General features: G+C 43.6%; 1 protein-coding gene across 2 annotated transcripts in view; it reads right to left on the bottom strand.

The window, feature by feature from the left end:
- MTMR9 (myotubularin related protein 9) overlaps positions 1–15,569 on the bottom strand; it is a 64,034-nt gene that overhangs the window by 17,943 nt on the left and 30,522 nt on the right. For both annotated transcript variants that reach the window (XM_019520906.1, XM_019520907.1), the window contains exons 3-5: positions 13,190–13,315; positions 4,510–4,683; positions 859–1,076 (exon numbers count right to left, since the gene is read on the bottom strand). In XM_019520906.1, coding sequence (XP_019376451.1) covers positions 859–1,076; positions 4,510–4,683; positions 13,190–13,315 — 518 coding nt within the window. The remainder of the gene's footprint in view (positions 1–858; positions 1,077–4,509; positions 4,684–13,189; positions 13,316–15,569) is intronic.

Below are 15,569 nucleotides of genomic sequence, written 5' to 3'. Positions count from 1 at the left end.
CTAGGAGCTGGAACCAACTTCCAAGGGAAGTGGTGCTGGCCCCTACCCTGGGGGTCTTTAAGAAGAGGCTGGATGCCTACCTGGCTGGACTCATTTGAGTCCCGTTTCTTGTTTTGGGGTTTTGTTGTTCTCCTGCCCTGGCGGGGGGTCGGGCTAGAAGATCTACTAGGTCTCTTCCGACCCTTAATCTATGAAACTATGAATAAACTTTAAAGCCTTTTAATTTTGCTTAGAGAGGAGCATAGAGTGTGAGAATATACCAGAGCTTGAATCAGTGTAGATTTTTTATATGCTAAGTTAATCAGAAGAGCTGCAAGGACATGATTGCAATGCACAGCAAATTGATCCATTCAGTCAATTCTAGTGGGACAAAGGGGACTGCTTCAGTGTAGCTACTTTAATGGGACTATGTTAGTGCAAAATGCCATTGGGAAGATTCCCAAGGGAAACTCCCAACCCCTCCGCATTGTGCAGGAGAGACAGTGGGCTGTGGCCACAAAAAGCAGAGCTCTCCTAGTGCACAGCAGCAGGGAGATGTACTGAAGCTGCTGTAAGTAGTTCCTGTACCAGCTGCCATTCTTATACCCTGACCTACCATTCATGCACTCCTGACACATGAGGCACACTGAAGAAGGAACAGGGGCTTATACAGAAATTCATTTAGAACTAAAGGCTACTAGTGTTACTTACAGCAGCTGATTAATCTGTGATGCTGCAAGCCAGGTAAGCTTCCACACATGTAGACACACTGTGCTTGTGTACTAAATGATCTGCATTACTAGTAACACTAGTCCAAGAACTGAGAGGCAGCCCGAGCATAGCCATGTGGTTTCCTGACACCACTCTTATTTCACTCACCTCTCAATGGATTTGTGAATTCGCCTCCACTGGGGGTAGTGCACTTCCTGTTCAAAGCCACCTCCTTTGGCTCTGGCCTGCTGAGCCACGTTCAGTGAACGGGTATCGATAATGTACCCACGCTTCCCTGCCCGCAGTGTGGCATTAATAAGTTTTTCATCTTCCTTACACCGGCGCCCATTCGTGCCTGTGAGAGGCTGGCTACTCCGCATCATCACCTAGGACAGAAATGGGAGAACTGGATGTGGGGAAGGGGGACAGCCATCTAGTTCACCAGTGGAGAACGCTCTAGTCCACTACTGCTTTGCTTAGCTAATTCTACACATTCCTAATAATAAGGATGCTGCTTTCCTTTATAATTGACATCATGGCAATGAAGTTACCTACTTCCCCTGAACTTCAAATGGATACTCTTCGAAACTGCACCGCGCACCATGCTCTTATACTACATTTCCATGAATCTGGATCAGCCAAGCTCGGATGTCCCCTCTCCAGTGCATTTCCCGCTTCCACCTCCTCTTCCAGTATTTGCCTTCAAGTTCCACCCCACAATCTGGAGGCACAAGGGACAAACATACTGATCCAAAGAGTCTGGCATCTGGAAAAAGCCTTCCCATTGCTCTAGCCATCTTCCAACTACAGCTGAAAATACTGCTTTTCTCCCTTGCCTATGATTAGAAATTCTGATTCCTGTCCATCCTGCTACTGCCCTTTTGCTTCACCATTAGGTTAAATTATTTCTAGTTTGTTTCTAAAGCCAACCCGGAGGTTGCTTTAATAACAAACATCCTCATATTAGGCCTCCCTCTCGCCTCTTCTTTATTCACAAATCTCCATCTTTGCATCCTCTAACTCCAAATCCCTGCTTCATCTAAATCAGTGGTTAAATCTATACCCAATGCTACCTTTAAAACACATTTTAGTTCATTGTGTTATAAAGTCATGCATCACGTTCTTCAGTGATTAGACTAATAAATCACAGCTGCCTCCTTGTGTTGATATAAGGCCTTCATTGAAGATAGGAGTTTACAGATCATAAACCTATTATATGTAGCTAGTCTGAGCAATACATGAAAGAGGCAGCTTTGTGTGCCCAATGAGAGCATTCAATGTCACTAGATTTGGGCAAGGTTTAGCCATATGTGATGGAAGACATAAGTCAGAAGTTCAAGGACTCTGCCTTGAATGCTAATATACTTCTATTTTTTTTTCAAGCATGTATATTCCAAGGATTAACAGCAATCTCTAATCCATTTTCAAGCAGACAAGAACATGGATGCACCAAACAGAAAGTGAACAGTGTAAGCTACTTATCGCCACCCTTAAGATTACTGATGGATTTCACATGTGGGCAAATTGCTACGTCAGACCAAGCTATCAGTTCATATGATCCAACACATGGCTCCAGCAGTGCTCATAAAGGATGCTTTAGCAGTGGATACAGGGAAACAATCAGTGAGGACTCGCATGAAACACTGCCTACAGGAAACATTCCTTAACAGCAGGCAGTTAGTGGCTGGTTCAGTTGCCAATATCCAGTAGATTTTGACAGCTTAAACATGGAAAAGTGCACGTGAGGGAGAGGATTTAGGATTTGGGACAAGCTTGTGGCAGAGACTGCTCTGCTTCTTCAGAGAACAGGTACAAGAGATGCAGTGTTCTGCGAGTGCCTCAGTCATGACTGAGATGGACCATGTCCAAAGGATAAAGCAGTGCCTGCAGCCAGCGAGCAATATCCAATTAATCACTTCTCAGTTGCCAGCCTAGTGTAGGCTTCCTTTGCCAGTACCCAGAGCTTCACCTAGCCTCCCCTGATTTAAACAAATTACTACCTAAATGGCAAATGCAAGGCATTATACCTTGGGAAGAATAATAAAAAAATACTAAGTGGGAGGCACCCTGATGGAAGAGGATCTGGGAGTCTTGGTGGATCACAGACTTGATATGAATCCGCAGTGTGATGTACCAGCACAAAGTGACTGTGCTTTGGGGATACATTAATACAGAGGTGTCAAACTTATCCAGATGAGGGGCACTGGGACAGCTTGAGAGAGTCAGTTTGGGACCATGCAGAGCTAGCACCTGTGGCCAGTCCAGCCCCAATGTCACATGCAGCATATTCTGGCCCCACATCAGGGCTTGCACTGGATGTGGTGTGCGGGCTGAACCCAGAGCCCTGGGTGCTACATACGGGACCCAGAATGCAGGCTGCATGTAGCACCCAGAATAGAGCACAGTGCCACATACAGCATGCACCCTGACCCGAATCCCTGGGCTGCATGCAACGTGTGGCCCAGGGTCCAGGCCATGCATAAGTCCGGTTCCACATCTGGCAAACAGGGTCAATCTAAGCCCCTTGGGTTGGATCCAGCCTGTGGACCTCCCGTTTCACACTCCTGCATTAATAGAAGTAGACACAAGAGGTGATAGTGCCTCCCTGCTTAGCAACTTTCAGGCCTCATCTAGAGTGATGTGCGCAGTTTCGGTCTCCACATTTTAAAAAGGACGTGGAGAAGTTAGAGAGGGTCCAGAGGCAGATAACAAAAGTGATAAAGGGCTTGGAAGGCAAGTCATACGAGGAGAGACTGAAGGAGCTAGGTATGTTCAGCTTGTGGAAAAGGTGCTGAAGAGGGGACATGACAGCAGTCTTCAAATATGTGAAGGGCTGCCATAAAAAAGGAAAATGACTTCTCTCTCTTGCTGCAGAGAGGAGGATGCAGACCAATGGCTTGAAGTGGCTGCAAAGTAGGATTAGACTGGATAACACTTAGACAGTGAAGCAGTGGCACAGACTGCTCAGGGCAAGAGGAAATCTCCATTGCTACAGGTGTTCAAGAAGAGGTTGGAAAAGCATTGGTCAATAATGATCTAGGAGTAGCTATGCCTGTGTTCTACTATGGCTATTTCTCACGCTTCTGAGCTTTGCTGACTGCCACATGAGGCCAGGAAGGATTTTTTGTCCCTTCCTGCTGCTACATACATTGGGGGAGGGAAGAATGAGGTGGGGGGGGATTTTTCACCGGGTGTTGACTGAAGACAAAGCTGGGGATTTTGACTGGGGCATGCCAATGCTTCTGCTGGGAGATTCCTGACCAGAGGGTCTTGCCGCTCTGCTCCAGATCACACTGATCACCATACTTGGGGTCAGGAAGGAATTTTACCCCACGGTGAAATTCATAGGGACTTTGTGGGGCTTTGTCTTCCCCTAGTGGAGGTGTGTGGCCCTCTTCTTTGGATCTCAAGTATTTAACAACTCTGACAGCAGCAAGACACTGACCTCCTTTTCCCCCCTCTAACTTTACCTGTGGCAAGTTAAGGTGCTATGTCTTTTGGTCATGTCAGGGCTGACTCTGTAGTTTTGCTAAGAGGTTAGACTATGGATTTGTACAGGATGGTTTCAATAGGAATGCTCCAGCATCACGCAGGGGGCTGGATTAGATGAGGTCTGAAGGTCCCTTCCAAAAATACTTTTCTATGATTTCAATGGTGAGCTCAAAATAAGGTGGAAGATGATGGTGAGCTAACACCTTAACAGCTGTATTAAAAGCCTATAGCACAGGCTCTTTTTCATTAGAACAGGGCAGGAGAAGTCTGAACACATCTTTACACTTCTGCCTAATCCAACCTGCAAACCCCTCAAGTTTCACTTACCATCCCATTCTTCTTATGGTAATAGCTGAGAACTGGGAAGCGACCACCATGACGAAATGTTGCGACTTTCCGAAGGGCTTCGTCATCAATGGATTTCGGGACGATGACGATGGGCGGGTAAGAGGGGCAGACAGAGAACTCCTTATTGACGTAGCTCAGTTGCCAGTCGCTAGTCTGTGGAGACAGGCAACAACAGTTTGCTGTGAACAAAACGTTCTAGATCCTGAAGGAAAGGTCAGCAAATGGGAAATTCTAGATTCAAGTTCAAACTATCCAGCATATTCTGTATGCTTCCAGCGGGTGTTTTAGAAAGATAACTCAGACAGGAACAGAGCAATTTCATCACCATTACCCCATCTGCATATCAGAGATATTTTTCCTGCACAAACATCCCAAGAAGGAAAGCCAGTGGGGTCAAACTGAGGGGCATAGCTTCTAATCACACTGTCTTATCAACCTCTGTAGAGCGCAGTACAATGACCCACCAATGCAGTCTTCTCCAATTCACCCAAAGGGGAACCCTCTGGGGCAGAAACTTACTCCTCAGTGTTAGACAGGTTTACATGAAAGGAGCTGGTTAGACTTCTACATACGCCAGTAACACCAAGAACAGGATCAACTGTTGTCCCCATCTCAGAGCACTGAAGACAAGACCAGCAATCCAAGATCCACCTAATGCTGAAAGACTGAATCGTATCGATGTTAACGCAGTTGCTTAGCGTTTCTAGTGCTGCTTGCATGTTCAGCAGTAACCTACGTGCCCTGATGAACCCATAAGCCAGCGAAATGATACACGCAGCATTTACCAGAACCCTCCCCGTACCTGGGCACTCTCAGTGCCTCAGTCCCATGACTCCTGGAAGCCAGTATACATGAAAGAACCTGCTGAGTGCTGAGACCCAAATGAGTTGGCCCAGGAGGAGCGAGGCATCCCTTTATGAGTTCTCTGACAGAACTGGCCACACCAAAACTACTGGAGAGGAAGGATCAGACACGGCAGCTGACAGATTTCCAGACATCAAGCATTAGAGTTCATGGCCTAAAGCACTCGCTCACTGGGGTCCGTACCGGAGGTGAGCTAGAATTCAAACTGCAGCCATACAAAAGTCCAAGGCAGAGGCCTGCTGGCTAGGACCTTTGACCAGTTTGATGGCTGCTTTTGGACCAAGGCTACATTCAGTGCCTGATGAATCAGTTCTTACTGGAGGCCAGGACAAGGAGAAGAACTTTCTGATGAGGAAGTTCTTGTTTTTCCATCTCTAAATGACAGATCCCCTTCTCCTCACCCTGAGAAGGAAGTGAAAATCATTCTACAAAAGCCAGAAACCTCGAGCTATTATTGCTCTGTGGGTTGTACATTTGAGGGTGGGAATTCCATGACTGGCTCTATGTAAAGTTTAGCAGGGCTGTGAGAGAAACTGCAAAAAGTCCCCCCGAGCAAGAAGCTATTTTCACTGTAGTGGAACTAGAGAAGGCACATCATTATCCAAACCAGACTAAGACCAAAAGACTGACTGAATGCAGACATAAGCCCTGATGGATGAATGAAAGCTCACGTGAACTGGCCTAGCAGCTGCCTGGACTAGAACAACAGTGTCTAGCCTTCATGCAAAGCAGCAGCCTGACACATATGCAAAAGGCTCCAGGCAAGAAGCAGCTCCTGAAGAGGAAAGTCCCTGCAGTTGCCTGGGCCTGCTTAGCTGCTGCTCCTGCTTTGCTGTGCACAGTGTGCGCTTCAGTCTTGGTGTGAAACAGTCAAGGTCCTTCTAACTTAAAATGCAGCTCCTATTTCTAACAACATGGTACGTTACTCGATAGAGCAGTGGTTCTCAAACTTCTCAGAGTCAAGGCCTTATCCAGGGCACTAGTGAAGCACTAGAACAGGCTACCGAGAGAGGTGGTAGAGTCTCCATCCTTGGAAGTTTTTAAGATCCAGCTCCACAAAGCCTTGGCTGGGATGATATAGGTGGGGCTGGTCCTGCTTTAAGCAGGGGATTGGACTAGATGTGACCTCCTGAGGTCCCTTCCCACCCTCATCTTCCATGATTCTATTTTTGAATGGGGCAGCACCCCCAGTTGAGAACCACGGTTGATGCTGCCTCAGTTTACCTGAGTGCTGCTCAGCCAGGTGTTGCTGCTTCCAGGTAAAACTGCCCTGTATGCCTGCTGCATACAGGGATGGCTGTGGCACATGCACGTGCTCTTCCTGCATTATGGCTCTCTGATAACCCTAATGCAGGACAGGAGAGCTGGTTCAGGTTCTCTCTCTTTCCTGATGAAGTCCTGCCCCTCCACACCTCCTGGAAAGAGGTGCGAGGCAGGACTCTCCTGCATGCCTCTGGCTTCAGGAGGACAGTGGGGAGGGCTAGACTAGGAAGGCCTACAGCTTGAGCCAGCTCTGCTGTTCTGCTTTAGGGTTACCAGGGAGCCCTAATGCAGCAAGAGTACATGTATGCTGTAGCCCAGCACACAAGGCAGCTATATCTGGCTGCTGCCGTGGTAGCAGCACCTGTATCATGGCATCCATGATGTGGGGGGGGGGGGTAGTCCTCACAGCACCCCAGCTGAGAACCACTGCAATAGCGCCTAAAAATGTGCGTCTTCCCAAAAAAGGTGAGCTGTGCTAGAACCTCAACACATTACTAGAAAATCTGGGCACAGCTATTGCATCGCTTGTATCTGACAACTGAACACGCTGCCAGCACCTTTCAGCACACTGCCTAGATGGACATCCACTAACGCTGCCACGTCTTTAGTCATTCTTTTCAGGCAGGGTTGTACAGTTGGCATGACCTGACAGCTCCAGGTGAACCCAGGCATGGGTGAAGTAAAATGATCAAGACTTAGTAGGCTGCATCGGCTGTTTCCTTGTAAAGGCAGAGACATTCAATAGAATTTGATTTTTTTTTTTTTTTTTTTGTTTCAGCAGCCCATTTTGTTTTCAAATGTCCCCAGCAATGGTATTTCCCCAGCATCCACATGGGAGGTCGTGCCACACCACAACAGATCTCACTGCTAGGCTGTATGTGCAAAGTTTGTGTTCAACTCACCAATGTGTGGCAGGGAGCCACCGATATCTCACTACCCCAAGCAGATGGCTTTCAGGATGAACCTGGATACACAACCTGTCGGCTGGGATAACTTACACCAGTATATAGTTACTTCCGATTTCCCAAGGGAGAACTTTACCTTGGAGTAGAATGACCTTGCAGTGGTGTAGGACTGTACACTACGTGCCCACTCCGCATTTAGACTGGATATAGGTAGGTTACAGCAAGCATTAATGTACTGATACCCCACACCCATGGCAAATAAACTAGTTGCATCTCCAGAGAGAAAATTCAAATGCACTTTTCAGGGCACAGGCTGCCAGGAAACGACTGGTGTAAAGAGAAGAAGAAACAGATTGCCTTGATTTATCTCCACCCCTGCCTTCCTGCTCCTCACTGTATGTAACATGAGGCAGATGGTATTGTCATACCCATCGAGTTATAATATGTCATGGCACTGAAAGGAAGCAAACTGCAGCAATTAGTATCATGTGTCTTCTGGAGCTCACCTAACACTGGGAGAGGTCCAGTAAACTACTTCACTGTCAAAGGATGGCAAAACAGCAGTGTCACTATCTTTTGCTCTCTTTTTTTTAGGGATGTAACATACACCAAACCAGCAGCAATCGATCATTACTAGTTGTCAGAGTGTGTAAGCCAAGGTTAAACAATGTGCAGCAGCAGACTCGGTTTGAGAAATGAGGCAAGTATAGAAAAGGTCTGCGTGAAGTTAGACCTTATTAAGATCTTCCAGGCCAGTATGTTAATGAAACAATAGAACTGGATGGAATTCAGAGAGGACAATACACTGCCATTACTAGTCCCTACTCTCATAAAACAGAAATAATGCAATTTGCAAAGAGAGCAGAAAATAGAAGTGATTCAACTTGAGAAATGTGAATGCAGAGACCTGGCTGAAACTATAAATAATGTCATCAAAAGGACGGTTTCAAAGCTGCTTTAGAATGGACTCTTTTTTTTAAATATAATTTTCATTTTTCTACAGAAAAAACCGAGACGAAGTGATGCTCAAGAGGATACTGGAAAACCAACCAGCCACAATTTCCAATTCATAAAAACAGCCATTTTTGAGAAAAGACGTTTTTGGGGGGGCAGAAGAAGAAAAAACCCAGCTCTGACCTGTGCTAAGAAACGCACAGTTAAACCACTCGGGCAACCCTAACTCTGCTGTGCAGTGACAAATGTGAAAGGGAGAATAAAAATAATCCACTATGTCAGAAGATCAATGTCATCTCATCTGGGACTACAAAAAGCATTAATCAGAATCACACTGTTATTGCACATCATCTGTATAGGGCCTTAACTGTGCATTTCTTACCTTAATACATCTGAATTTCTTTTCAAACTAATCTTTTCTCTGAGCTGCCTAAATCGCTAACGCTTGGTGACAACAGCCTTGTACGTTTTGAAGACTTTTGAGAAAAACAACTGCACCTTGCAGGATTTTTGTTGTTGTTGCTGTAGTCTGGAAATACTGTTTTGAATATAAACCCTAAAATAATATGCAATCTTTGTATGGAGATTGTAGTTATACTCAGTAGCTCAGCTGGGTACAAAGTAGTTAAACGTCACACATTTTTTTTTTTTTTTTTTTTTGCAACAGGCAAGAATATCTTTTTTTGGACCAACTGCACGGTTGGGAAACACTGGTTGGGAAAAAGGTTTTTTTTTTAATTTTAATACAAATCATCCCTTTAGCATCTGACAGAAGTAGGCTGTTGCCTATGAAACCCTGCACCTTTCCGAACAAGTTAGTCTTTAAGATGCCATCCTGCCTTGCCTTCTGCCTTAGCAAACATAGGATAGGAATTATTCATTTACTTCTAAAGTATTTATAAAATTTAATAAATTATTTAGACACGCTGTTCATTTCTCCATATGCACTAGATGGTTAATGTTTGCTTATAGAATTCCTATGTGCATCCCATGCTATATGGGCATGTTTGTCTCGGTACCATTTTCATCCTGTGTTAATAATAATAATAATATTATTATTATTATTATTATTATTATTATTATTATTATTATTATTATTATTATTATTATTATTATTATTATTATTATTATTATTATTATTATTATTATTATTATTATTATTATTATTATTATTATTATTATTATTATTATTATTATTATTATTATTATTATTATTATTATTATTATTATTATTATTATTATTATTATTATTATTATTATTATTATTATTATTATTATTATTATTATTATTATTATTATTATTATTATTATTATTATTATTATTATTATTATTATTATTATTATTATTATTATTATTATTATTATTATTATTATTATTATTATTATTATTATTATTATTATTATTATTATTATTATTATTATTATTATTATTATTATTATTATTATTATTATTATTATTATTATTATTATTATTATTATTATTATTATTATTATTATTATTATTATTATTATTATTATTATTATTATTATTATTATTATTATTATTATTATTATTATTATTATTATTATTAATACAATGTTCAGGGATGAGTTCTATTCCTTTCCTACAGTGCACGAATGAAGACATCGAACCTGCAGTTCCACTGACTTAGTTCCATAATTGAGCTGTTGTAACTGCTGATGCAATAGATTTATCACAATAGCCACGCATGGCAGAGATTCATGACAAGAATGCTGCTGCCAGGCCTTGTAGATGATCCCTACTGAGCAGGGATCATTACTGAACACAGTAAATGCTATCAGCAGATGACAGCAGACCAACAGTTGTATACTGCCTCCAACTTCTCTAAAGCAAATGAAATCATTTGCCTTAACAGATCCTTCTATAACATCCAAAGGGATTAAAAAGCAAGAATGTGTAGCAATGTGGCACGACTATGCAACGTTCAAGAGCCTTGAGCTAGACTGTTGAAATGCGATTGCTTCAAATGTACTATCAAATTATACCACCAATGCCAAACAAGACCTTCTGTCAATCGGTTTTACAGGTGGAAAGTTGGGCACAGGACGGGTGCTCTGGGAACTCGACAAAACCCAAGTGACAAACGAAAAGTGCAAAGTGCACTGGCATGCGTTTTATTTCACCTCGGCACTGCACAGCTCGAAGGTTCCCATGCAGAATTGAGCCAAGGGTAAAATTAGTGCAATACCAAGACCTGTGATGTGGGTGAATTAGAGGTGCTGATAAACAGTCTGATATTAAGGAAATGAGGGACGCAGGTAGAACAATTCTACTCTGACTATTTAAATATGAAGGAGGCATCCTCCTATTTGATCCAAAACTCATTCAAGCCTCAAAATTGTTCAAGCAGCCATTAACTTGCTCCCTCCTATTTAAATAATGAAATCAAATGAACAGGAAATATCCAAGCAACAGTAATTTAACTGCTATTCTAGGAAAGTATATCTACGCTTTTTAAATGAGCCTTGTGCTGCCATTCCTATAAAAGAAAAGAAATGGAGTCTAGAGGTTTGTAATAAAAGCCTGGGATCAATTGACATCTCTTAAATGTTCCCATTGCCATGGATCAATATTTCCAAATGAAGCCTAGCATTATACATCAGTCAGTTCTGTAAAACTAAGCTTTCCAGATGTTAGATGCCCAGAAAGCCAAAAGATAAGTTATCTGAACTCTTTTTATCTGAGCACTATTCTTCTTTTTGTATTTGAAGGGAAATACAAAGTGAAGCATGCTGGAAGCAGAAGGGCTCTTTAGAGGTGAAGACAATAGTAGGAGGTCTTTGGTTTTATCACTTGTTTAGCCTCCGATATCTAAAGGGAAAGACTGCTGTTGAAATTTCACTTTCCACATCTTTTGAAGTAGAATCTTTTTTCTGATCTCACTCCTCCAGGCTTTTGCAAGGCACCCACTACCTCTACCTACACTACAATGCACTCTCACATACCCCTTTTCTCAGACAACACAGCACTTTCACCACTCACCATGCGATTCCTATCAAAGTGTCTCAAAATCTCCCCTGCTGAGCTAAAGGCATGTCTACAACTTTGACCTCAAACAGAAAGGTACTCTTGTTACATGCGCTGTATCACTGAAAATAGATCAAAATAGGAATACTGGTCCTACGTAAAGAGGTTGCTTGCTATGGCTTTAGGCAGAAGATGAAGCAAAGGCAGTGAGATCACTATAATCCTAGAACAAAGAAAGAAAGGTCTTCCATTTCCAAACACATTTAATTTTCTAAACGATCGTATCAACTAGCCTTGGCAAACAACAAAGAGTTTAGTTATTAGCCCATATACGGGAAACAGCAAATGTTTCAGACATTAGACTCAACTACAGCTTAAAGAAATCAATGCTATTTTTTGTTCTGAAGATGTACTAATGGATGTGGTATATGGAGTCTGAAACAACGTTATGGCTGTGCATACATATTGCAGCTCTGAAAGCTGGAATATTCTGGGCTGGCAGCTATTCAACTGTACCTGCATTGACACTGGTGGGAGCTGTACTGCAGATCAAGCTCCTGTTGCTGGACCCTTTACTGCTTCATGGATTAAACTTGCTGAATGACCTAATCAACATAGTGGTAAAAACAGATCTGCCCATGAAAGCCTTCTATACACAACAGATACTAGCAACACTAGAAAAGAGATGCTTGAGGAGGGACACAGAGGGTTAACAAAATACTAAGTGGTGAAGAGAGAGTCCATACGGATTTATTACTTACCGTCTTTCATACTACAAGAATTGGGGGTCACAAAATGAAGCTAGTAGGTAGTAAGTGTAAAACTAACAAAAGGAAGTTCTAATTGCATCCTGTATGAAAAAAAAAGTGCGGAACTCATTGCCACCGGATGTTGTGGAAGTAGACGGTTTATCCAGATTCAAAAAGGGACAGACTCATTCTTGGAAGAAAGGTAAATCAGCAGCTATTGAGCCTGGGAGTTAGGGATACAGCCTCCGAATCAGAATCTCCTGGGCCTGAAATGCTGGAGGCTGTATGTGGGACAGGAGCAGGGGGAAAAACCCTGGTCATACCCTGCTCACCTCTTCCTTTCAGCATCCACTCTTTGCCACTGTGTGACACAGGATACTGGGCAAGGTGGACTTAAGAACTGCCATTTCCTGGGACAGACCAAATATACTTATTAATACTGGTGCAACAACCTAGCAGAATAGATGTAGGAACAAGATTCCACCTCCCACATAAATGAGGCTTCAGAAAGTTTAGAACTGTATCCAGCCACTTATCTCTAATTTCCAAGCAGCAGCTGGAGGAAAACGCTCTTTTCAGAGATGTAATTCAAAACACTCTGTCCCCACACCCCCACTGCCCACAAAGGAAAACTCAAGTTTAAACCACAAGCAGCCAGACTTCTTTATACATCATAAGAAAAGGAACATCGTCCTGTCTCCACCCACCTTCACAAGTTACCTTTACATAAATCTCAAGAATCCTCTTGCGTGTGATAAAAGAACGAGGGCCAAGCAGCCAACCACAACTTCCTACAGGCTACTTTTAGTCTATGAACACTAGGTCTGAGCATTTATTTAATACACTCCCATGTTCAATCCATGTGCACTGCAGCTTTCCACTGTGCGACTCTACAAGGGCTGGATGCCAACAAACATCCTCAATATCCAACTTACCACTGAACTGAGCAACTCAAACTCTCGCTCAGGCAGGAAGGAGTGCCAGCCATCCTCCACAACTTCAAACATGGGGCGGTAAAAGAAAGGATACATCAGTGTGACTGAATCCAGAGTGGACAAGGCCTGTGAAAAAAAGATGAAATGCTCTGTTTGCTCATTTGGGGAGATATTTTATGTCCAACACGTCTGTAAGAGGCTCCCTTCTGGCAGTGTTGACAACAATTCTAGCCACTGTTCCTGCTCGTGGTGTGAAGCCACTATCCCATTGCTGCCTATGCATTTTATCCTGTAACTATTAAAGGCAAAATAGAGAACTATCACTGGGGGCAGAAGCAGGGGCCAGAACAGTGGGCATCTTCCCTTCCAATGTAGCGTCCACTTCACTGAGCCACACTTTCTCTAGCTTGCTCTGCTTCTGGCTCCATGTATTTTCCATGTTTAGTTACTATATGGTATAGTTATAACAAAAGGGGGGTCGTGGCAATGGCTAACCTGTGGCCTGGTGGCGAGGATGCTTTTCTGGGAAGTGGGAGATATAAGTACAAATGCACTCTGAAAGAGGGGCTTTAGAAGTTGGGTCTCTCCCTCCCTCAGCAGGTGCCCTTGGCACTGGGCCACTGCCCTAAAACAGAGGTTGGTAATATTTTAGTGTGGAGGAGAAGGGGGCTGCATGTGTGAGCTACCTCAAGCCAGCCCGTGCTGCCACCACAATTGCTGCTCCCCCCTCCAATTCTGCTGCCATGGCTTCTCTCTACCAGGTGGGTGAAGTCGTCCATTGCCAAAGCTCCCTGAAGGCGGCCCATAGAAGAAGTGGCATCCTGTGCTCTCCATAGCCAAGACCTATACTAAAAAGGTGGGAAGGCATCCCTCCATTTTCCATGGCTTATATGGAGTTAAGTGCCTTTCCAAGAAGGAGAAGGATATCCAAAAATCCCTGTAAATGACCTGAAATGCCACTGATGCAGCTAAAATTAGTTGCTTAACTGCTACTCACCCATGTAAAGGTAGAGTCAGTTTGGGCCTACACGGATACTTTGTAGGTTCTCAACCTGTAGTTGCTCTCACAGGTAACAATATTTGCCCAATACCACCCTGGGCTGAAACTAGCAACCCTGGCATGAAGTACTTCAGGTTGTATTACCCATCTGCAGTCACTTCCCAAACTGCCTCAATTCTCACTTTGCTGGTGCTGATTGTATTATGCTGCCATGTAAAAAACAAACAAACAAACAAACAAACAAACAAACAAACTTTTTTTTTTTTTTTTTTTTTTTTTGAGACTCTTTGCAATTTTAACACAAAAAGAGCAAATGCTTTTCATCTGATGCAGCCCTGCCGAGATAGCCCTGCTTGGAAAAAGATAACAACACATAGCTAGAGAATATAAACTAAGCTTCTCTATAATTACCCTTAAAACACACACCGGATAGGAAGTTAATCGCTGTAATTTAAGTGTGGTATAATGTGACAACATTGTAATTTAACTAACACAATGGCGCACACACAGAAGCAGATGAAATGCTCCAAGAGACATCTCCAGAACGCCCACGGTTGCTTTCTGTAGGTGCGTCTAGGTGATGCAACTCCTAGGGACTACATTTGCATAACACTACGGTGTAAGTGGGGAAACAAGAGGCTCATTAAGCAGCACCAGCAAAATAATATTCACCCATGTATACAAAACTACAGCTTGTATGGCCAAATGGAAGTTCGCTGTTTTGCCGTTTAGACAAGCAAGATGAGACTGATCAGCTCCGCTTTGTTCTTATTCTCCGGCACAGTTCTGGCGTGTTTGACTTCTCCCTAAATACTGCAGCAAGTTGCTTGATTAAAAAGTCGAACTACTGTATTTACTCATAGAATCATAGAAAATGAGGGTTGGAAGGGACCTCTGGAGGTCACGTCTAGGCCAACCCCAACTACATCATCCCAGCCAGGACTTGTCCACCCAGGTCTTAAAAACCTCCAGAGATGGAGATTTCACCACCTTTCTGGGTAGCCTGTTCCAGTGCTTTACTACCCTCCTAGTGAAAAAATTCTTCCCACTATCTAACCTCAGCTTCCTGTGCTGCCACTTGAGACCACTGCTCTTTGCTCTGTCATCTGCCACCACTGAAAACAGTCTAGCCCAGGGGTGGCCAAAATATGGCTCATGAGCCAGATCTGGCCTGTGAAGGGACTCTGGCCAGCTTGTGGCTGGTCCCTCAGTCTTGCATGGCCCAGGTGACATCCAGCCTGTGACGTCCCGCTGCCCCCTGGGCAGCCCAGGCAGCAGTGGTGGCTCCTTCCAGCTGCTGCCACCACTGTCCCCATCCCCGTACTGGTAGGGACCTGCGCGCACAGCCCTGACCCCAACCCACCCCCGCCCCAGACTTGG

This window comes from Gavialis gangeticus, unplaced genomic scaffold (assembly GCF_001723915.1).
Source record: "Gavialis gangeticus isolate Ggan-Ray unplaced genomic scaffold, GavGan_comp1, whole genome shotgun sequence".
NCBI lineage: Eukaryota > Metazoa > Chordata > Crocodylia > Gavialidae > Gavialis > Gavialis gangeticus.
Note: the sequence above shows the minus strand (reverse complement) of the source record. Positions and strands in the feature narration are given on the sequence as shown.